This window comes from Carcharodon carcharias, chromosome 9 (genome assembly GCF_017639515.1).
Source record: "Carcharodon carcharias isolate sCarCar2 chromosome 9, sCarCar2.pri, whole genome shotgun sequence".
Lineage (NCBI taxonomy): Eukaryota > Metazoa > Chordata > Chondrichthyes > Lamniformes > Lamnidae > Carcharodon > Carcharodon carcharias.
This window is the reverse complement of record NC_054475.1, coordinates 55,457,366-55,481,820: the sequence shown is the minus strand read 5'-3', so window position 1 is coordinate 55,481,820 and position 24,455 is coordinate 55,457,366. Positions and strand designations below refer to the sequence as shown.

At 41.1% G+C, this 24,455-nt stretch overlaps 1 protein-coding gene across 7 annotated transcripts in view; it reads left to right on the top strand.

Annotated features, from left to right (window-relative positions):
- Positions 1 to 754: 754 nt before the first annotated feature.
- csde1 (cold shock domain containing E1, RNA-binding) overlaps positions 755 to 24,455 on the top strand; it is a 115,254-nt gene continuing 91,553 nt past the window's right edge. For 2 of the 7 annotated variants that reach the window (XM_041194957.1, XM_041194953.1), the window contains exons 1-2: positions 2,159 to 2,291; positions 8,532 to 8,900. Coding sequence is in view for 3 of the 7 variants with exons in the window: in XM_041194958.1 (XP_041050892.1) it covers positions 17,691 to 17,699 (9 nt within the window). In the remaining 4 variants the exon portion in view is untranslated. Of the gene's footprint in view, positions 859 to 2,158; positions 2,292 to 8,531; positions 8,901 to 17,608; positions 17,700 to 24,455 lie in introns of those variants that run through there. The other 5 variants (XM_041194954.1, XM_041194955.1, XM_041194958.1 and 2 more) reach the window with 5 other exon arrangements.

Sequence of the window (24,455 nt, the reverse complement as noted above, 5' to 3'; positions counted from 1 at the left end):
CATTCGCCACCCCCACCCCATTCACCCCCTAACCCATCCCACATTCCATTTTCCCCCATCCTATCGCCACCCCCATTCTATCACATCGCCCCACATAGCCCCGCCATCCCATTCCCCCCAAAATCCAATCCCCAATCCGCATCCCCAATCCTCAATATCCCATCACCCCCCAATCCCCATCATCCCCCCGCCATTCCATCCCCCCAATCCCCATCCCTTACATTCCCCCCCACAATCCCCATTATGCCCTACAATCCCCCAATCCCCATCACCCTCCAATCCCCACTCTCCAAATCCCCATACACCCCGCTTCCCTTCCCATTCCTCCCTATCCCATCCCACCATCCCACCCCCCCAACCCATTCATCCCATCGCCCCCCCATCCCATCATAATCCCCATCCCCATCATTCCAATACCTCCCAATCCCCATTATCCCATTCAATTCCACCCATCCCATCATAAACCCCATCCCCCCACCCAACCCCCCTCTCTCATCCCCGCACCACCCAACCCCCCTCTCTCATCCCCGCACCACCCAACCCCCCTCTCTCATCCCCCCCACCCAACCCTGATCCCCCCACCCCCATATTTCTCCAGCCCCCACATCCACCTCAACCCCCCATCTATATCCCCCCCATCCATATCCCCACCCACCCCACATCCCCATCCCCCGGCTCTTCCATCCCCTTCCCCCCAACTTTCTCCCTCCTATCTACAGCCTCTCCCCCAGCTCCGCCCCTTCTCTCTCCTCGCGCGGGATTTGGCCGGAGCTGCAGGCCTTCTCGCGAGACTCTGATTTATTCCTACGTAATGTGCCGTGCTGCTTATGGCGGCGCTGGAGTGCTTCTTCTGTTGGGGTGAGTGGCTGTGACTGGATGGCGCCTGTCTACCATTCCTCTTTTTCCACCCCAGGCTGCTTGGGAAGGTCGTGGCTCAGTGGATGCGGGTGCTGGGCAGGCGGGGCCGGGTGAGGGTGGCGGTTGGGTTGGCCGGGGCCCGGGGCTGCCGAGCTGCGCCATCGTGGGGGAGCTTGTTGTGTTTCTGTCCGTCATGTCGCCTCAGGCGGGTGGGGGGTTGGGGGGTGGAAGGGAGCCGGCGCTTTGTGTGTGTGGGGGAGAGGGAAACGTCTGCCCGCGGAGATATATTTATGGCCCCCCTCCCCCCTTTACCAACCGATCTGTCTATACAAGAGCTTTCAGTGTCCGGCTGCATGTTTGTTTTTTTTTAAAATCTGAAGCCACGGTGAAAATTTCTTGCCTGCGTGTGGATCGCCTTTTATGGGTTGCCGTTGATGGACGGACTGCAGGGCCAATCGTTAGTTGACAAAGGGGCGGGATTTCCTGCGTCGCGCACTGCCCTCTGGGAGCTGTAGTCTGCGCTTTTCGATGGTTGTGGCCGCTGGACAGAGGGGCGGGGCCGTCAGGGACTACAAGTACCAGCGTCCACCGCGTCTCGCTTCTTGGTCAGGCCCGGCAGGCTTATGCACAAAGTAGGTGGAATTGCGCAATCTTGGGTGCTCGGTCCATGTAAACAACGTGCTCGAGATTATGAGGGGATATCGGCAATATTGTCCTTTAACACTGAAGGCAGGGCTCCCCATTAATTTACGTTAAATATTAGGTTAAGTCTCCTGTAGTTATTTAATTAGAATGCCTTGTTTTGGTTAAGGGTGCAACAAAGGGTATACATGGAGGGGTAATGATGCTCTTTTGGGATAATACTTGCGTTCAACCAACCGAAGGGTTTCATTTTGTAAGGTTTAAGTTTAATGACATAGGTATGCGCTGCGTTGTTACAGCAACTTTTGTGCAGTCGTTTGTTTTCTCTTCATTTATTCGTGCATTCATAATTAAGTTTCTTATTAGCTGAATACGATCCAAATTGTGAGATTATACCGTCGGAAAGTTTAATAATGCCATGACTATTATTTTTAATAGTAAATGTAATTCTTCAGATTTCGTGGTCAAGCCAATTATTAAGTCAACTTTCAAGATGGCCATCCACAGACAACTTTTGAATCGAAAATAAAATGTTGCCAATGTAATTCATTAAAATGTGCACTTCAGATTGTTGAACAGTTTTTCTGCAGGTATGGAAGTATTTAATATATATAGATGTGGCAGGGTGAAGACTCTGATTTGCACTTGGACGTTGCAGGTCTCCAGAACTTGGATCTTGATTGGTGGTGATGCTGTGGTTTCTATAGTTGGCCTTAAGGATGCGTGGAAGAGGGAAAGGCAAATGGACCACAGCCAATCCTGATTGTTACCCAGGAACTCCTGCTGCAGAGGTCTGCATGTATGCACTGGAGACAGATATCAGTCTTCACTGTGATTTCCTTTGGAGCTGTTAGTGTAGAGGCTCACTAGAGAATAATGGCAGTTTGAGCAGCATACCAAAAGGCAGTCTGTTCATGGTACATGCATAAGCTTTCTTGGAGGATTGAGAAAATTGAGGAAAGAGGGATATGAGTTAAACTGAGAAAATCTAATTGGTAGGATTGTAGCAAATACAGTCTTTGCTAAAAGATTCTGTTATATCATAGTAAGAAATTGTGCTAATTAATCATAATACATGAATCTTGTCCATTTCTAATCCTTTGAATAGATTGACCTGTAGTAATGAGGTCAAAGTAAGATTTTACCTTCCCTTAATTCCAGTGTATTATGTCGACAGACCACCCTTAATTCTTTTATTGTTGTCATCATTTTACCATTCTCTAATTTCTTTCCTGACAGTATTTAATTATACTGTATAATGACTGCAGGGGAATTGATCATCTACTCCTTTCTCACCCAAGTAGCCTTTGATGTTTGAGTCTTGATAGTGACTGTAAACAGAAGGGTTTGCGGCATAGAACTTAGACTAAATCTATCCTCATCTAGTATCTACGCATTACCAGCAGTGATTGCTGGAGCAGAAATCTTAGGTTTATTCTTCTGTTACCCTAATTGAGGGGTGCTGAAGCAATTTATAATAGCATTCTGGCTGAGAGCTAACTGGGGATTGAATCTGCAACCCTCGTGGGCATGGGAAGAGTCCTTATTTTCTTTAGGAATCATTCAAATTGCATTTTGTGTGTTATATTCCTTATGAAGGAACTATAATGTGTAATATTTTGAAGTTAGGGATCAATATTGGGGTTCACTTACTGATACTGTGATAATTAAGTTATCACACTCCATTTTTCATGGGAAGGATCCATTAAAATGGGCAATCTGTACATTATCTGACTCTATCATTATACAAAATCCATTGAACTTCAACCGAAAGGAAAAACTATAAAGAACTGAATGATGTTTCTGTGTTTGTTTTGGACGTTGAATTCTGGGAAGTGCAGCAGCATTTCGCCTCTCCTTCCTGGCATACAGATGTGAGTGTACCTCCTAACGATGTAACTGGCGTCATGAGCTCAGTAACATGGTGATCACTGCATTATGGTACAATGTACTAATGTTTAACTGTATCCCTAACCTTAAAACAGTCAATTAAAATATATGAAACTAAGTAATACTTTAATTTGGTTCCTCAGAGTAATTTGTAGTAATTTTATAACTTTGGCTAAACTTTCCAAGACTAATTTCAAATATGGAAACATCCTGTTATTGGTTTAAATTTTAGATGTGCAGACAGCAGCAATGCACTGTTCACTTTACTAAGCTTAGTGAAAATATAGTTATCTGATTTTCATTATAATGTGAAGTGTTAAGTTAGAATCAGAAGATAAGTTAAATTGTGGGGTCATTGTTTTAATTTTGGATATTTCTTTAAACTTAATGTATTGACTTTCTAGAAGTAATACATTACTTCTACATTACGTAAGTACATAATACTTATTATGAAGTATAATTGTACTCAGTTCTCAATAGCCGTTAGTTAGTTAGTTCTGATGAAGTTTAGAAAGAAAATTAATTCCTGCTTCTAGATCTCTGCAATATTGGTATGTAACCAGCTACTGAGAGGTATTTTGTTTTGTGGCTGCTTTTTGGATCACTCTGGAATGAAAAACCTGACCTTTTGCGCTCTCTTAGTGGTACAGCTGAGATTGGAACTTGGTGTGCAGGGAATCAATGAGATGAACTTGTAGCTGTTGCCAGTATCTGCTGGTATTATCTGTTTGTATTCTTTCCATCTGTTCCCCTCTTTCCCTGCCACACCACACCCCCACCAACACACACAATTTCCTTATCTTATCTGAAGGCTTGGCTTCCACAGGCTGGCAATTTTCAATATCTTGCTTAAGTGACTTCTTCGTATATAAGCAAGGAAAGCGAGTGTTAGACATTGAAACTACAGGGACAATGCACCCAAAGTTGGCCTTATCCACAAGTGGGTATACACTTTTCAGGGTGTGGGTGATTGCTTTTTTTTTGCTTTAAGGGCCTTTGAGACCTTTTGTGCCCCAATGATCATGCAAGCTTATAGTAGAGCCTGTTGTAAATCCTGGAACCTTGCACTCTTTGCACCTTCATGGCACATTACGTGGTGTCTTTACTTAACTAACCCATTGGGGGAATTACCCCATTTTTGATTATTCATTTGCTTGGGATTACAGAAATCCGTCTGGGGTGAATGTGCACTGAAATGTCTGGTGTACCAGGATGTGAAAAGGTCATCAGACCCATATATTCTTCCACATTTATTGCCTGTTGCATCCAAAGCCAACTTGGCAACTCTCTACACCTACAGGTGATCAGGCTAGTCCCAGGAAGCACCAAACTGTAAACTTTTTCCTAAAATAATTTGTTTTGGCTTCAAAAATGTGCTTTTACATCCTTTTGAAGAGCCATAAAAATTGGTGCTCACCTCTGCCCTTTAAATCTGTTCTGTAGATTGATTTACCCTTGAAGAAAAGTAAAACATTCACCTCAATCTGCTTTCTTAATAGGTAGCATCTAGTTCTATAAGGCCATTAAGATGTCAAAATGTCTACTTAATTATCAATGCCCTTAATAATTTCAAATACCTGAATTAATCCCCTTAAAATCTGTACTTGTCCAGTGAATCCAAATATGAATTAGGAAGTCTTCCTTCACAGTTCAGTGCACTTAGGTCAAGGTTCGTTCATGTTGACTTTCTGTAATGCCACAATGTCCTTGAGGTAGAGAGGGCACCAGAATTATATATTGTACTTTGGTGAAACCTCATTTGGAGTATTATCATTAGTCCTAGTTTAAATATCAATCAACAGCACAGAAATAGGCTGTGCCAATGCTCTATTCTGAGCCTATTTGTACCCTGTCTCTGTAGACCTATCTCCAATCAAGCCTGTTGTGAAAGGCATCAGTGTTGTCTGCTTCATCCACTGTGTCACTGAATTCTTTATTTGGCCTGTTCATGGCATGTATTTATGCCCCTTAGTCTACTGGGCTACAAAGTGAAACCTTTTCTCCATATCCATTCTATTAAAACCCTTTCAAATTTTAAAGACCATTTTTTTTCCCCCAGAGTTTGGGCATTGCAGCACAGGAGCCATTTCATGTTGGTTCCAGAATCCTGCTATTGTGCTTAAACCTTTAGGGAGTAATCACTGATCACTTTGTTGCATTCTGAGCACATATGCATAACTGCACAATTTATATAGAAAAGCGAAACCTTGCTCCACTTTCCCAGTTTATCGAATGACGGTTGCAATCTGTTTTCTTCTAAGGGTTTTCTAAGTTTACTGTATAATTTGGTATCTGTAAGCCTGTTGTTCAGCCACAGATTGTTAATGTGCAGAAGGGAACCAAGCACTAAACCTTTGTTTCCAGATCCAATTAGGAAACAACCCTATTCAAAACCACATTTTATTTCTGGTCTTTAACCAATTTCTGATCCATCTTGCATTATCACTCTTCGTACGAATTGATTTTAGCTCCCATGAGACACTATCAGCTTTTGGGAACAGTTGACTTAACCTCTGGATAAAAAGAAACATTGAATGTTAGTGCAGTTCCTCAAAACTGTGTGGCTACTCACCTATTTTATAGATGGCTGAAAGATCATTGGTGCATTAGGAAACTGGTAACGACAAACTATACTGGGCATAGAGATTGTTGCATCTTCCGCATTACTTCTAGTCTATGATCTCACTGATCTGTATGGGCTGCTGATCAAGCAGTGTCTTGATTTTACAATTCTCATCCTTGTTTTCAAATCCCTCCGTGACCTCACCCTTCCCCATCTCTAATCTCCTTCTGCCCACAGATATCCAGAGATTATTCTGAAAAGTTCTTATATAAAGACTAGCATTTTACTAGTCCTTTTGATGATTTTCTGTGCATGTTCATGACATCTTAAAGCTTGATGTACCTGGATCTCCAAGTCTTTTTGGACTTTCATTCGATTTAGCTTTTAGAAACTACTCTGCTCTATCATTTTTAGGTACAAAATGGATAATCTCCTTCACATTTGACTACATTGAAATCCACTTGCCATAGTTTTACCCATTCACTTAATCTATCAGTTTCTCTTTGTAATTATATGTTTAGAATGCCACTTATCTGGAAAATTTTGTATATGTGACTTTCTATTTGGCCATCTAAGTCATTTGTGAACACAGTGAATATTTAGAGGTCCCCACACAGATCCTTGTAGGATGCAATTCTCATCCTGCCCATTAGAATATCTGCCCATTATCCCAACATGTTGAGTTCCTCTCAGCCACTTTCCTAACCAGGTCAATAACTTGCCTGTATTTCCATGAGCTTCAACTTTAGCTAACAGCCCCTTGTGAGGCAAACACACAATGGTGTGGATGCTGGAAATACTTATCAGGTCAGACAACTGTTTTTCTCTCCACAGATGCTAACTTCACAGACCTGAAATATTAATACTGTTTTTTCTCTTCTCAGATGCTGCCATTCCTGAGGATTTCCAGCATTTTCTGTTTTTATTTGAGAATTTTAAGATGAGGTTTTGCTTAGCCGGGAGCCAGTGTAGGTCAGTGAGCGCAGGAGTAATGGGTGAAGGGGACTTGATACAAGTTAGGACACTGGTGGCAGAGTTTGGAATGACCTCAAGTTTACCAGAGTAGAATTTGGGAGGCCTGCCAGGTGTGTTGGAATAGTCAGTCCTGAGGTAACAGTTTCAGCAACAGATGGGCTGATGCAGGGTGAAGTTGGGGGATGTTATGGAGGTGGAAATAGGTAGCCTTAGTGATGGCATGGATGTGTAGTTGGAAGCTCAGCTCAAGAGTCAGATATGATCCCAAGATTTTGAAAAATAAGCTAAGCACTAGATTGCCATAGTTATTTATATTGCTTAATGCATATTATTGGGTAATTCATGTGTTTTAGGTGCATAAGCAAAACAGCTTTGAATTATCTGGAGCAGACTTTATAATGAGCGTTATTCTCTTCCCCTGGTTCCCCAGTTCCCCACTTATACTGGTATGTGTTACAGATTGTTTCCCATGTTGGTCTCATTTCTGCAGATCTATAAGGTGGGAAAATCAACATGGTTTTTACTCCTGATTTTCAAGTGGATCCTCCACTCAAAGCATGTATATTGGGTGAATGCAGGATTTAGTATGGTTCTGATTGTATTCTCTCGTTTCCACCGCTTCCTGGCCTTGGTGTGATCAAGACCTATTGGATGTGTCAATGCAACAATTATCATTCAAGAATGATTGAGGGAATTGTATTTTTCAAAACCTTGTACAATTTGTCTTTGTAGCCTTATTATGACCCCAATCTAACTTTATATTTCCCCACATGAGACATCCTCATAGTCTTTCATGTTGAATTATTAAAAATGTGTGGTTTGGTTTTGTGTATACTATGAACTGGTTTGAGATTTTCCAGACCTATTTCGCTTGAACTTTTCTCCCTATAAATCTAGCTGGATTTAAACCCAACTCTTGGAAATAATAGGGCCACTGTAACCCACTGCATTGCCCAGCCTTTCATCCCTGCCCGTTTGATATTGCCTAAAGCTGGGGCAAGGATATAGAACTACAGCTGCAAAATTCTCCCTAAATGTTTTTGATGACTGTTAAGATGCCTCACCGCAGAGCGATGCAGTGCTCTAGAACCTGTCCCATTGTTCTTCTCTGCAGGAAAAGTTAAACTTGCAGTGGGAGGAGGAGGATGCAGATATCGTGGTCCACGTAGGTACCAATGACATAGATAGAACTAGGAAAGAGGTTCTGCAAAGTCAGTATGAGGAGCTAGGTACCAAATTAAGAAACAGAACCTCTAAGGTAATAATCTCTGGATTATTACCTGAGCCATGTGCAAATTGGCATCGGGTAAAGAAGATTAGAGAGACGGATGCGTGGCTCGGAGACTGGTGAGGGAGAAGTGGGTTCCGGTTTGTGCGGCACTGGCATCAGTACTGGGGAAAGTGGGGGCTGTACCGTTGGGATGGTTTACACCTGAACCATGCTGGGATGAATGGCCTCGCAAAGTGAGAAAATTCAGTGACATCAAACTCCCCTAATAAAAACCAGTCTTTAATTAGCAAAAAATATATTTAAGCATTGTTCTGCACATTTTCCCAACAATCACTTTCTGCCATTTTTAATACTGATTCTTTCTCTTTCCAGTATGAAGTGAAATAGAACTGAATTTACCATCTGAAACTGCTGCTTCAAGTTCGGATCACGTTGACAGAAATAAAAATAAGCTGAAACAACCAAAGAGCAAACTGCAGCTAAAGAAAACTTGATCTGAAACCGAAGTTTGTGCCTACTCAACAGCCTACAAAGAGCACTTCCCAACGCTGCTAGACCTTCTACTTTTCTCAGTGCTGCCCTGGGACGCTCTCCCCAGTGCAGCAAGAATAGGAATTCTCTGCTAGCTTGATCGATCCTTTTCTCTGCCTCTTTGACCACCTAGCACTTGAAAACCTCTTTGAGCGTGTGCTAAACAGATTTGACAACAGTACAAAGTGCAATATTCAACATCGCCACAAGGTATGTAATCCACTAGGGTATTTACTAAAAGAAACCAATCCAAACCCTGGTAGCATAGTGGAAGTGCTTATCTCACTTGGAAGAAAGCAGTTATGTATTGATTATAGAGAAACTTGTAGCCTCCAGCCTTATACTACCTTACACCTTTTTAAGGCCTTCCCTTTTTTCCAATAGCAACCTGCATTTTTATGGCCTGTTCAACATGGAGAATGTTGAAGGAGAGTTCATGGGGAAAGAAGAACACCAACCAGTAGTGAAAATGTTAGGGCAGGTGAACAAGGAAAGGCCTAGATGAAAAAAAATGGTTTTAAAGAGGCTTTTGAAGGCTGGAACAGAAATGGCAAAATGCAGATTTTAGGGGAGGGAGTTTGAGTAGGGCTGACATGGTTGAAAGATTTGTCACTGATAATTGAAGGAGGAATATACAGGACCAACGGATGTGAGCTTGGATGCAAGGCTGGAAGAAGTTGGAACAACAGCATGGAGCAAAGTTGTAGGATTTGCAACTCCCCTCCATCCATTTTGAAGAGATGCACCTTCTCTCAGAATTCTCAATTCATGGTGCACCAGATAGTTCTTGGAAGCAGTCCTGAATCAAAATCTATTTCTGCAAGATTAGCTTCACAGAAGATTGCTGTCCCTTGCCCTTGTTCTATTCAGATATGTGCATTGGTCAGGTAACATCATGATTAATTATAAAACATTTGATAATTCAGTACTTGTATGCTAAATCTTACCCACAAAAAAAGTGTGCTACGTCTCCTTGAAGGGAGAAGGCTGCATGCAGCATAAGTGGTTTTGGTCAGCTGAAATGTACCAAACAAGCATTAAAATTGATATGTGCAGTTAAGAATTTAATTGCAAAAGTACAAATTTAATTGTCAAAAATGTGGTATTATGAAAAACTTAACCAACCATTAACTAGTTGAGTAATTGAATCAGAAACTATATGTGCCATGACATAGTGGAAGATGAGATGCTTCTGTGGTATCTTGTATGATAATATCCCATCTAATTCATTTGAATATATATGTGCTTTGACCCTAACAAGGACCATGAAATAAGTTTTCAGCAAATCTAGAAACTTCATATTTACTTGTGCTCCATCACTTACTGATTTGTAGGTCTAGGTTGGCAATTCATGTTCTTAAAGATTGCTTAATTTTTAGTAAACTGTATTCAGCATGTTGTAAAGATTGGCATTATGAGGCAATAGATCCTCCAAGTGATGCTTCCCCAAGCAGAATATGGGATTTCATAAAGCAGCATCAACAATCCTTTTGGATTCTTCTGTTCTTTTAACCCTTGTATTTCATTTATAATTGCTAATTGGAATGCTTTTGTTTTTAGGTGAGAACACAAAATAATCCTAACTACTTGTATATCTATATAAAAATTGAGGAGAAGCATTAGCTCCTATACTTGAGTTATCTGTTTTGCAAAAGTCTAATGAATAGCAATTATAGAGGTTTTTGGCATCATGAACCTATTTTTGGCAGGCTGGAAATTCTAGCTAATAAAGAGGCCCTCTATGTTCATAAAAGCAAAATACTGCGGATGCTGGAAATTTGTAATAAAAACAAAGTGCTGGAAATAATCAGGTCTGGCAGCATCTGTGGAGAGAGAAACAATGTTTCGAGTTAAGTATGACTCTACCTTTCAATTTTGAAGAAATGTGATAGGTTTTATGCAATTGAAAGGGAAGAGGGGGAGGAAGAACAAAAGGGACAGGTAACAGAGAATCTGGGAGAATGGAATGGAGTCCTTACAGGAGGTATGGTGTGATAGCTGTGGGAGTCGAGCTTATATTATTAGTAGACAGCTACTCAACTACACTTCTCCATCTCTGTCACTTCTGTCCTGCTGGTGCAACCATCCACAACAGCCCTTCTGATGTCTGCCTTTTTCTTCAATCGAAGATTCCTTCCTCACCATCCCCTCCCTCCCCACCCTTCCAAAGTGTGACAGGGCCCTCAACTGTCTCTGACCCATTTCCAGCATTTCTCTTTTCACCCCTTTTCCCTCCCTCCCAAAACTGATAGGGTGGCCCTTGTCCTCACTTTCCTCCCCTCCAACCTCCACGTCCAGGTGAAGCAATGATTTACTTGTACTATCTTCAATTTAGGCCACTGTATTCACTCCTCACAATGCAGTCTTTTCTACACTGGGGAGACCAAACCCAGATTGAGGACTGCTTTGCAGAACACCTCTGCTCAGTCTACAGCAAGACCCCAAGTTTCCGATTGCTTGTCATTTTAATTCTCCACCTTGCTCTTGCAGTCACATTTCTGTCTTCAATTGCTGCAGTGTTCCAGTGAAGCTCAGTGCAACAAGAGGAACGGCAACTCATCTTCTGATTTAGGCATTGGACTCAACATTGAGTTCATCAATTTCAGATCATGAACTTGATTGCTTTTTTTTTTGCCATGTGCTAGTCTTAATCTTGTTTTTCATGTTTTTGCTTTCGGACAGGACTTCATTATTTCGCTATTTAAACTCATGGTCAAATGTGCTGTTTCTTTGCCACAACTCTGGACAGACTTTATAGGGACAGTGTTCCATTCGTGAACGATCGGGAATGAGAGGGCATGAATTTAAAATAATTGGCAAAAGGAACAAAAATGATTTTTTCACTCAGCGAGTGGTTAAGGTCTGAGATTGTGGTGGAGCCAGGTTCAGTCAATGCATTCAAAAGAAAATTAGACTGTTATCCAAAAAAAGGAGTTGTGGGGAGAAGGCGGGAGAATGAATTGTTGAGTGAATTGCTCATTTGGGGAGGGAGTGCAGACAGAATGGGCTAAATAGCCCCTTCCAGCACTGTAACAATTCTGTGGCATTGTAATAATTCTGTGACAACCATTTAATACTCCCATTTTCCCTATTGTTCCATGGCATTTTTGTCAATTAATCTTGCCTGCCCTCTACCCTATTCCAGACCTACCCTTTCTTCCTATCCCTCTGCCTTTTCAAGGACATAAAACCCATCGGTTCTGAAGAAGTCATATTTCACTTGAAACGTCAACTCACTCTTTTCACAGATGCAGCCAGACCTGAGTATTTCCAACAGTTAGGAACATACGAAATAGGAACAGGAGTAGGCCATTCAGCCTCTTGAGCCTGCACCCCCATTCATTAAGATCATGGCTGATCTATTTGTGTTTCAAATTTCACATTCCCATCTACCCCCGATTACCACTGATTCCCTTGCCTAACAAGAATCCATCTGCCTCCACCTTTAAAAATATTCCATAATGCCGCCTCCATCACCTTCTGAGACAGAGTTTCAAAGCCCCACAACTCCCTGGGGGAAGAAATTTCTCCTCCTCCCTGTCCTAAAATGGCAACCCCTAATTTTAAAACTGTCCCCAAGCTCTGTACTCCTCCACAAGAGGAAACATACTTTCCACGTCCACCTTGTTGATACTGTTCAGAATCTTATATACTTCAATCAAGCTACCCCTCATTCTTCTAAACAAGCTGAGTGTCATTCCCATAAGAACAACCCGCTCATTCCAGGTATCAATCTAGTAAACCTCTTCTGAATTGCCTCCAACACATTTATGTCATTCCTTGAATAAGGAGACCAAGATTGCACACATTATTTGAGATGTGATCTCACCAATGTCCTGTATAACTGAAGCATAACACCCTTACTTTTATATTCAATTTCTCTTGTAATAAAGAGTAGCATTCCATTGGCTGCCTTAATTACTTGCTGTACCTGCATACTAACCTTTTGTGACTCGTACTAGAACTCCTAGCTCCCTCTGCAGCTCGGAATTCTGCAGCCATTCTCTGTTTAAGTAATATGTTGCTTTTTTAAATTCTTGCCAAAGTGAACAACCTCACATCTTCCCACATTTATACCCCATCTGCCATATTTTTGCCCCCACACTCAACGTATCTGTCTGCAACCTTCTTATGTCCTCTTCACAACGTATCTTTGTCATCTGCAAATTTAGCTATCATGCCTTTACTCCCCTCATCTAAGTCATTGAAATAAATTGTCAAAAGTTGAGGCCCCAGCACAGATCCCTGTGGGACTCCGTTCATCCCAACCTGCCAATCAGCAAAAGACCCATTAATGCATACTGTTTTCTGCCAGCCAGCAAATTTTCTATCCATGTTAGTACGTTACTCCCTATACCATGAGCTTTTACTTTCTGCAATAACCTTTGGTGTGGCACTTTATTAAATGCCTTCTGGAAATCCAAGTACAGCTCGTCCACAGGCTCCCATTTATCCACAGCGCATGTTAATCCTTCAAAGAATTCCAATAAGATTGGCTAAACATGATTTCCCTTTCTTCTTTCCATTCTGATGGAACCTTTCCAGAATGTAGTAAATTTTGGAAAGTTAATACAACGCATCAACTATCTCATTAGCCACCTCTTTTAAGGTCCAAAGATGAAGTCCATCAAGACCCAGAGATTTGTCAACCTGCAGCTCCATCAGTTTGCTAAGTATCATTTCCCTAGTGATTGTAATTTCACCAAGTTCACCTCTCCCTTCCACCTCCTGGTTTACAGCTATTATTGGAATGTTTTTTATATCCTCTATAATGAAGACAAAAGCAAAATATTCTGATGAAACAGACTCGAAACATAACTCCTTCTTCCTCTCCACAGATGCTGTCAGCCCTGAGTTTTTCCAGCTATTTTTGTTGTTGTAGCAAAATATTTGTTCATTTCATCTGCCATTTCCTTATACCCTACTATTAACTCTCCATTCTCACTCTCTTACTTTACCTATTCTTTTTCCTGTTTAAATACCTGTCAAAACTCTTGCTGTCCGCTTTTACATTTCTAGCTAACTTCCTCACATACTTTAATTTCTTTCTCCTGATCAACCTTTCAGTCGTTCTTTATATTCTGACCAATCATCTGAACTGCCACTCAGCTTTGCGCAGTTAAATGATTTTTCCTTAGTTTGATGCTTTCCTTAGCTTCTTTAGTTAACCACGGATGGTGGGTCCTCCCTTAGAATATTTCTTTATTGTAGGAATGTACTTACTGAGTATTCTGAAATAGCCTCTTAAATGTCTGCCACTGCTTCCTTATTGCTCTAACCCTTAACCTAGTGTCCCAGCTCACTTCAGCTAGCTCAACTTTCATGCCCACATAGTTGCCCTTATTTAAGGTAAGAATACTAGTCTTGGACCCACTCTTCTTCCTTTAAAACTGGATGTAAATTTCAATTAAATTGTAGTCGCTGCAACCTAGGGGTGCCTTCACTCTTGAGGTCATTAATTAATCCTGTCACCTTACACAATACCAAGCCTAATATAACCTGCTCTCTGATCCCAGGATGTGCTGTTCGAAGAAACTATCTCAAATATTCTATGAACTCCTCATCTAAACTACTACTGCCAATCTGATCTTTACAGTTGATATGTAGATTAAAATCACCCATGATTATTGCACTCCCTTTATCACAAGCTGCCAATATTTCTTCTTGTATACTTTGTCCTACATTGTGGTTACTGTTAGGGGGCCTGTAGACCACTCCCACAAATGACTTCTTTCCCCGACTGTTCCTGATCTCCACCCAAACCGATTCTACATCCTGATCTCCTGAACCAAGGCAGTTTCTAACTATTGCAACAATGCCATCCTTGATTAACACTGCTACCCCTCCACCTTTACCGAGCTTCCTATTCTTCTTGAATGTTATATACCTTCAATATCCAGGGCCTAATCCTTGTCATCCTGCAGCCATGTCACCGTAATGGATATCAGATCATATTTATTTACTTGAATGTGCATTATCAATTCATTTACTTAGTTATGAATGCTACATGCATTCAGATACAGAGTCTTTAGTTCTGCCTTTTTGTTTGTAACATATAATTTTGACATGGTGCATTCTTAGGTTTTATCTCTCTGACCCTTCTTGCTATTTTATGACCCTCATTTCCTATATTACTATTCTGGTCTCCTGCCTTGAATCTACCCCTTGATTTTCCATATCTACCGAAGCTTGACCCCTCACCTCCCCCAACCCCCCACCCTTGTTTAGTTTAAAGCCCTCTCTTCTCTACTTATGCAATTTGCAAGAACACTCATTCCCAGCATGGTTCAGGTGTAGACCATCCCAATGGTACAGCCTTTACTTTTCTCCCTTACTGGTGCTGGTGCCAGTGCCCCACAAACTGGAACCCACTTCTCCCACACTAGTCTTTGAGCTACGCATTCATCTCTCTAACCTTATTTGCCCTATGCCAATTTGCATGTGGCTACAGGGAATATTACCTTAGAGGTTCTGCTTAATTTGGTACCTGGCGTAAGTTGCATTGAATTACGCCAGTTCTTTGTGTTTCAGATGATGCGTGATACCAACAAATGGTGCTACTTTTCTCGAGACTCTATATTGTATCCTAATTATCCCGGTCTTTTGCAAAGGATGCAGTGCAGTATTGGGGGGTGTGTGTGTATTTTCTTCAATGTTGTCTGCTTGATTAATGTAGCATTTTAGAATATTAATGTATGGGGACCTTGACGCAACACTTTTGGGGCAGAAAAAAAATGTAGATTTGTTTTGGTGTTGAGGATTACCGGAATATCTTTGATTCATCTGTTTATACAGATGTGAAGGTATAAACTAAAAGCAAAATACTGCAGGTGCTGTAAAACTGAAACAAAAACAGAAAATGATGGAAAAACTCAGCAGGCCTGACAGCATCTGTGAAGAGAGAAACAATTAACATTTCAAGTCCATATGACCCTTCTTCAGAGCTGACGAGAAGTGGAAATGTGATGAAATTTATACTGTTTAAGGAGGATGGAGCAGATGAAGCTGGATAGGAGGCCAGTGATAGGTGGGGACAAGGGAAGTATTGACAAAGATGTCATGAACTAAAGGACAAAAGGGGTGTTAATGGTAGCTGAGTGCTTAAAAAGTGCTGATAGTGGCAGAAAGGTAAGAAAGTAGGATGTGATAATAGCAGAACAAGGGTGGCAGTGTGTGAAGGAACAACATGGAACAAGTAACATGGCCCTATAGGGAATGGGATGGGGGAGGGGCGATGTTGGGAGGGAAAAAGATAGGAAATGGGATAGAAATGGGGATAATAGAGAGGACACAACCATGGATGAATGAATACAAATTAAATAGAATAGAACAAAGCCCAATGCAAACTGGAGGAACAGCACCTCATCTTCCGATTTGGCACTTTATAGCCTTTCAGATTTAACATTGAGTTCAACAACTTCATACCATGAACTTTCTCCTCCATCCCCACCCCTTTTTTTTAATCCCTTTTTTTTTACATTTTTTTACTTATTTTTATTTGTAATCATTCATCCATGGTTGTATCCCCCTTTTTCATCCTCACTTCTATCCCAGTTCCTATCTTTTTCCCCCACCACTGCCCCTTCCCTATCCCATTCCCTATAGGGCCATCTGTTACTTGTTCCACGTTGTTCCTTCACACATTGCCACCCTTGTTCTGCTATTATCACATCCTGCTTTCTTACCTTTATGCCACTATCAGCACCTTTTTTTTTAGCACTCTCAACCAGCATTAACACTCCCTTTGTCCCTCAGTTAATGACGTCTTTGTCAATCCCTCCTTTGTCATCCACCTATTGCTGGCCTCCTATCCAGCTTCATCTGCTCCACCCCCCCCCCCCCCCCCTTAAATAGTATAAATTTAATCTCATTTCCACTTCTCTTCAGCTCTGAAGAAGGGTTATATGGACGCAAAACGTTAACTCTGTTTCTCTCTCCACAGATGCTGTCAGACCTGAGTTTTTCCAGCATTTTCTGTGATTGTGAAGGTGTGATTGGTGGGTATAAAGAAGTTTTGACCCAAGTGTTAATTCATTTCTAAATTTAAAGCTCGCAGTGTTTTTCTTTAGTTGTCAGTTTAGTAAAGAAGTAGCCTTGTACAATGCACATGACTACTAAATGTAGTCTTTAGATGGTGCAGTATCAGAAGTTGGGGTGATTGCACCAGATGTGTACAGGTGTAACTGTTCTTGTATATTTCCATTCTAAATTCCTTGTACATGTTTATAATGGAAGCTGTTTGTGTTAACTTGGCAAATTGTAATTGCATCCCCCTGCTTGTAGCAACAATGGACAGAAAGGGAAAAGTTGATTGGAATAGTGCACTAGTTGCTTGCCCACAGCATTGTTACTACCAAGTGGAGTAGGATTAGAGGGTAGAGGGTAATTGGAACACGGTGTGTCGATGCAGATCTTTTAAGGTAGAGATAGATGTAAAGTAAACATATTGCCCTTGTCCCAGTTAGATATGATAGTTTGCTAAAGTTATGGAAGTTTGGGAAGCAGTGACTTGTTGGAACTTGGCCTGTTCCACAGAGAAATTGCTAAAGACTGTGACAAATCAAAACTGAATTTCTGCAGCGTCACCACTGGTCTACAAAGCATGAGATAATTAGTTGGCTTCAAAATATAATGTTTTTTTTAAAAATTCAAACAATAGACGTAGAATGATGTGTTTTGATCCTGTCACCCATTTCTTTTACACCCTCTCGCTGCTCTGTGTCCCTTGATATGATCCCAGTTGATGTTACTACTGGACAAGCCTAATCCCAGGGTGGAACCCAGCTTGATATATCCTAACTTCTATTTTTTTGTTTAGATACGTGGAGAGTGGCTACTGAATAGAGTCACAGGAATCAGCTGATGAACTTTTAACAAAAGAATAAAACATTGATCAAACAAGAAAAAATTGAACTATATTACAATACTCCTTCGCCCACAACTGTGCCTATACAGATTTGTAAGGATAACACAAGTTTACAAAAGCTATCTTATATTCTAATGTTCACAGTAAGTACATAGGTCGCCTATTGGTTTACATGGACTGTGGACAGACACATCACACGCTGAAACCAAGTGACACATGCTGTGCGAAACAGATGCTATTGATCCCTCTTCAACTCCCCCCAGACACTCATCACTTGTGAGCCAACCAGTCTCACTGAACTGTCTTTCACTTGAGGGTTTCCAATCTCCACTCTCTAAGAACACACTTTGAAATTTTCTCCCAAGCCGGCACTTTCTCTCAGACACCTTCCACGAGGGCCCACCTCTAGGGTTTTTGAACTCTCCTTCCGATGTTCCTCTCCCCTGGATCACCGTGTGCATTCAGGTTTTCTTCCACGCCCTCTCTCTCACTGACTCAGCCGTCAACAGTACATCAATGCTTCACATGCCCATAGTAAAGAGTTACAGACCTTCAGCTTTCTCCTTGGACCTTCTGGCAAGCCTTTATATGGCTTAAATCTGCTTCCTGCAGCTTTCTACCTTGAAGCTTGGAGCTTTGCTCTGTTGCTCAGTTTTAACTTCGCTTAACATGACCTTTTCCAGGTTTCTGTCCTTCCTTTGACTAGAAGGTCTTCTTGGGACTTTCTCCTGTTTCTGTCTCACTCCTTGGCCTTGGGACCATTCAGTTCTTTTGGGAAATCTGCTCTGACTCTGCTGTTCCCTCTCCCAGTGTCCAGCCTCTCTCGAGTCCTGGCTTCAACTGAACTTTGTTTTGGGGCTGGCTATCTCCCTTCTAGGCTGCTTCTGCTGGCAACTGAACTCAAAATTGCTTCTAGTTTTTTTTTCTGCATGGGTGGGGTTCCCTCTGGACCCCTGTTGCTGTGCAACGGCACAGTTTTTTTTTACTTTTTGTGTTTGCCTTAACTTCTTTTCAGGAGTCGTAAAACTTATTCGAAATGCAGGCATAAAAATAACTTTAAGACCTGTCTCCATTCAAAATGAAACTAAATCCCAGGTTTCACCTTTTTAAAGTAAAACTAAAACTCAGCTTGACCTTTTCTTAACACACATACAGAAATAGAAGTCAAACTTAAACTTTAAAACCCATTCCTAACACCCACAAATATAAATATAACTTAAACATGTGTCTCCTTCCTAATATCCTACAATTGTTTTCGGGATAGGGAATTCCATCCTTAATTTTTTTTGTCCCCTGTCCTCCACCTTCCCTAAGCTGCTGCCATTTCCCAATGTGGCCAAAGCCGGGTGGGGAGAGAGTCATTCTGGAAAAGCTCCAGCCAGTAGCAAGGCCAGGAGTAGGACTGGGGCTGCTGCCACTTGGCCTTGTACTATCCCAGGCACAGTTGCTGTCTGTGTTTGCAGCATGTGCCTCTTCAGTGCTGAGATATTGGTACTGGCAGTGGTTACTGGCTGCTTCTTCTCAGACTGCTCCAAGCTATCGGTGAGGCCAGCATGGCTATCAAGCTGCTCACCTGTTTTGAGTACATGTACAGCTTTAAGGGGCTGCGCCTATTGATGGCAACATGCCCTTCTTGACACAAGGGTAGTAAGTGGTCACTGGGTACTAGCAGTGCGTCTGAGGGCAAAGGGCAAAGTTGTTTCTCTCAGGTTGGGGGAGGGGGTGGGAGACCAGTTGGGGGGGTGGGGTTTGGGTGGTGGCAACATGAAGCAGGAAGTGAGGCCCATGTCAATCATTGCATCACTGATTGCTGTACAAGATCACCCCTGCCCCTTTCCCCTTGCAGAAAGCTGGTGCAGCCTTAATATGACCAACACATCAGAATGTTGCATTTAAAATGTAACCACCCTTTCACTCATTGGTGTTATAGGCACCACCAAGATACCAGGAAGGACTTCAGCCTGCACTGCAGGGCTGGGAGATTTCTGTTACTGGTTACTTGCAATGAGCTCATAAAACTACGTTGTAAAAACTAGTTTGGTAATAGTGGGTAGCAGAATCTCTTTCCATCTACTTAGTCAGAAAATTTAATGGTGAATGCAACAGAAACTTATTTTTTCTTAGTGGTCTGACTGGTGAAGCAGGTTTTCTGAATCCAGAGATGAATAGGCAGGAGTCAGTTACATTTCCCTATTGGACTCCACGATAGTGCTTTTGACATCTGGACCAAAGCTCACTTGTGTAGGCTCTTGAGCACTTGGGGGGAGTCTTCCATGGATGAACCTCAATGCAGGGATGAGAACCAAGGTCAGTGAAAGTGAGACACACACACACTGGTGTTTACCCGTTTAAAAGTGTGTTGCATAGCGATCGTTTTGGAAGCAAGACTAAGCCAATGCCAAATGAAAGAGCCCTGAAGAATTTTATTTTAGCTTATTTTCCTCTCATTACTGGAACACATTAGTCTCTGTCTAAACTTACACTTGAGTTAATTGTAAATCATTCTGTGCTATTCCTCGGTTTGTACAGTGAAACTTCAGTTTTGTGTGCACAGATAAAAAAGTGCTCGAGTGTCTCTTCTGTTGAAAGTGAAAGTTTACTGAGATCTGTTTAAAAAGTTGCCAAGTGTTTTATCTTTTGATGCAAATTTCAAGTAATATCTGAGAATTTTAATATTCCCCATGATTTTTGGATGCATTCAGACAAGTGCAGCTGTATATGGGCTGCAGCATACATATTCTGGCGTGGCATTAAACATGGCAGAGAATTATGTTTTATTACATTGTTTTGGGCAGAAAAGTGGCAAATGGAATTTAATTCAAAGAAGTGTGAGGTAATACATTTAAGGATGACGACAAGGGCATACATAATAAATGGTAGGATTCAGAAAAGTGTAGAGGGACAAAAGTGCCTTGAAGTTTGTCTATAACTCAAGTTAGCAGGACTTGTCGACAAGGGGGTCAGGAAGGCATGTGGGATGCTTTCCTTTAAAGGTCATGACCTTGAGCATATAAACAAGATGATTATGCTGGAACTGTATAAAACACTCCAAGCTGTGAGAAGGACACGAGTCTGCAGAGAGAGATGGAGATCGATTTAAGCGGACAACAAGGTAGATGGAGTATAATGTGGGGAAATGAGATTATTCACTTTGGTTGTAGGAATAAAAAACAATTTTTTAAAAAAGGTGTAGAACTAATAAATGCTGATGTTCAGAGGGACTTGGATGTACTCATAACAAGGAACACAAAGCATGAAAGAAGAGGAGATGAACTCAACATTAAGTTTGTTTCACTCTGCACAGATGCTGCCAGACCTGAGTTTTTGCAGCATTTTTTTTGTTTTTGTTTTTTGTAACACAAGGTTAGCATGCAAATACAGCAAGCAATTGGGAATGCAAATAGCATGTTGGCCTTGAAGAAAAAGAATAAGGAATTACTTTTATTATCCACCTAGGGCCGAGATAAAGAGAAATGTTTTTACTTGGAGGATTGAGAATCTTTGGAATTCTGTACCTCAGAGAGCCGTGGAAGCTCAGTCATTGAGTATGTTTAAGTTAGAGATTGATAGATTTTGGATTAACAATAGCGTAAAGGGTTTTGCGGATAGTGTGGGTAAAAGGCAATGAAGGAGTTCGATCAGCCATGATCGCATTGAATGATGGAGCAGGCTTGACAGGCTGAATGGCCTCCTCCTGTTCCTAAATCTTGCTGCAGTTGTGCAGAGCTTTGAGACCACAACACGAGTACAGAGTGCTTTCTTGGCCTCCATGTTGAAGGAGGTGCTATAGCAAAGGTTCACTAGATTGTTCACTTGGATGAGTGTGTTGACCTATATTGAAAGGCTGAATAAATTGACCCAATACTCTCTGGAGATTAGAAGAATGAATGTTGAGTTCATTGGAGAACACGATTCTGAAGGGGCTTCACAGGATAGTTACTGAGAGGTTGCTTCCCCTTGCTGGGGAACCTAGAACATGGCACAGACTTGAGAAAGGCCTGATCATTTATGATTGAGATGAAGAGAAACTTCTTCACTCAAAGGGCTGTGAATCCTTGGAATCCTGTGCCCCAGAGGGTTGTGGATGTTCCATTATTGAATATGTTTCAGGCTGGGATAGACAGATTTTTGGTGTGTCAAGAAATTGGGGGATTTGGGGAGTGGATGGGAAAGTGGAGTTCAAGTTATAGCTCAGCCATGATTGTATTGAATGGCAGAGTAGATTTGATGGGATATGGTCTACTCCTGCCATCTCTTATGTTCCCAGGGAACATTTCAAGCTCAGAACTGAAATCACATGACTTCTAGCACCTTGTCCATTTGGACTTAAAGCTGGAGGACTTGAGTTTTATATTTGAAGTGGCAGGGAAGCAGAGAGCCAACTGTGAGTTGAATCTGTAAAAGTGCTCATCTGCCTCTGTCAGTCCTATATTTCCTCTGGAAATATAGGACTGACTCCTATTTTTCTCTCTGCCAGAGTGCTGTGGAGGCTCAGTCATTGAGTATGTCCAAGACAGGGATTAATAGATTTCTACACATTAAAGACGCAAAGTGATATGGGAGTACTGCGAGAAAATGGCATTGAGGTAGAAGATCAGCCATGATCTAGTTGAATGGTGGAGCAGGGTCGAGGAGCTAAATGGCCTACTCCTGTTTCCTATGCGCCTATGTCAGTCCTTTGGTTAGTTCTAGTATCCACACAGCCCCGAACAGAACACTTACACTTAGTCTAATGCACCAAACTAGCCCATCACTTTACGTTTTCTTGCAGAGTATATTTTGAGATTCAAATCTTGCACCTTGAATTTTGTGTATTCAATACTTATTCATTTTTAAGAAACTACAAATTTTCATGTGCCGATGGCATTCATCTGCCACAGTTGATTTTCTTGCTGGACTCTGGTAACTTGGCAAGCTGTCCTGGTTGTTGACTGAAGAAAGCACTGCCTGTTTTCATCACCCGGTTATACTTTGGTGCAGTTTGTATTCTGTTCTTTTGTAATGAAGGAATTGGAAAGTCAGCATCCTGGCCAGATCAGATGGCTACTAGATTTAAAGTCCAAAAATGCACCCAACTGCATTTATCTCACTGTACTTTTTATAATTCTTGGTTGTCAGATATTACTTTCGGTGATGTTTAAAGGTGTCAGTCCAAAAATAGCAGTCTACAGTTGGTATAGGTGAAGAAAATCTTTAATTAAATCACTAGCAACTGCAGTAGTCCATTTATTGGTTGCTACCAGTATTTAGAGCACACCGCTAAGTTACTCTTTTGTGGAACGTGGTCAGATACAAATATCTCCCATTATTTTGCTGATTTCTTTTATGACCTGAAATTGTTCGTAAAATATTTTGTCCTCGAGTGACTGAACATTTTTTGATCTATTTGACTAAAAATTGTCTTTTAACTGCCAGAGCACTTACGGAAGAAAATGTTCTCTTTAAAAAAAAATGGCTTTATTCATTATGTAGACCAGATGTGCTCTTGGATGATTTGACAGTGGCTTTTATTTTCCTTTTGTCGTTTCAATGATTTGTTTTCAGATTAATATTTACATTATACAATTTTTAATCTTTATATTGTCAACATAAAATTCCCTGGCCTCTGACTTAATTAAACATGCACCATTATCTTGTCTACCTGACACGGTATCCCCCTTAGGGATGTGATGACTACTTGTTTACCCCATCATTAGAAACCGAATTTGATGAAGTAGCCTAGAAGCATTTGGACTACAGATTATAAAAAGTGCTATAGTTTTTTTGGTCCCTCATGCTGACTTTGCCCTTTGTGCTATAATATGTACATTGTTACTGTTTCTCAATTTTCAGCCCCTTTTTATCATTGGCCACTGTCATCCCTGTTGTTTTTAAAATTTACTCAGTTTTGAAAATTTTCCTTTTTTTTCCCCCAAATTAGTTTAAGTAAAGCTATTCTGTATTCAGTGCTGGAGTTAATTTTTTTCAGTAAATGAAACCAAAATTCTTGTTGCTGTTTTCATGCAAAATTTTCATGTTGATTTGGAGTTGCTCCTACTGAATTTTTTAAGAAAGCAACTTTTCCTTCAATTTCATTTACTGATGTATTTTTGTTTAGAATGGTTCATAATGCTTGTGGATTTTCCTGTGACTTTGCTCACTGGCTATCTTTATTGCTTGTATGTCTGAGGGCTGGCAAAAAAATATCAAATTGGTATTAAAGATGTGGCATGATTTTGTTTGAATTCATGGGTTTGGAGTTTTGTTTTAGCAAGATTGAAGTATCTTTTACTGCAGCTATTAGGGGCCTCTCATTTCTAAATATTTTACTCTCCTGAAAATATTGCAGGACACCATTTTGGAATAACTGGAAGTTTCTGAAATAACTTCTAAATAATCCAGACTTGCTGATATCTATTCGAATTGGACATATTATTTGAAAGAAAACTCCGGAACTCTACAGTATAGCTGGATCTGGGTGTCCTAGTACATGGATCACAAAAGCTCGATTTGCAGGTGCAAATGGAATGTTGGCATTTTATTACTAGGGGAAATCAAGCATAAAGGTATGGAAGTGTTGCTAAGACTGTACAGGGCCTTAGTGAGACTGTATGTTGAGTACTATATGCAGTTTTGATCTTCTTTAAAGATATAATGACATCAGAAGCTCTTGAGAGAAGGTTCACTTGACTGGTTCCAGGGATGAAGGGGTTAACTATAAGGAAAGGTTCCACGAGTTTAGAAAAATGAGAGGTGATCATATTGAAACATAAAATTCTGAGGGGACTTGAAAGGGTAGATGCTGAGAGGACGTTTCCCTGTGCGGCTGAGTCTAAAACTAGGGAACACAATTTTAAAAATGAGCAAATTTTATAAATAATCATTATAAAATAATTTTATAAATAACAATAAATAATCAG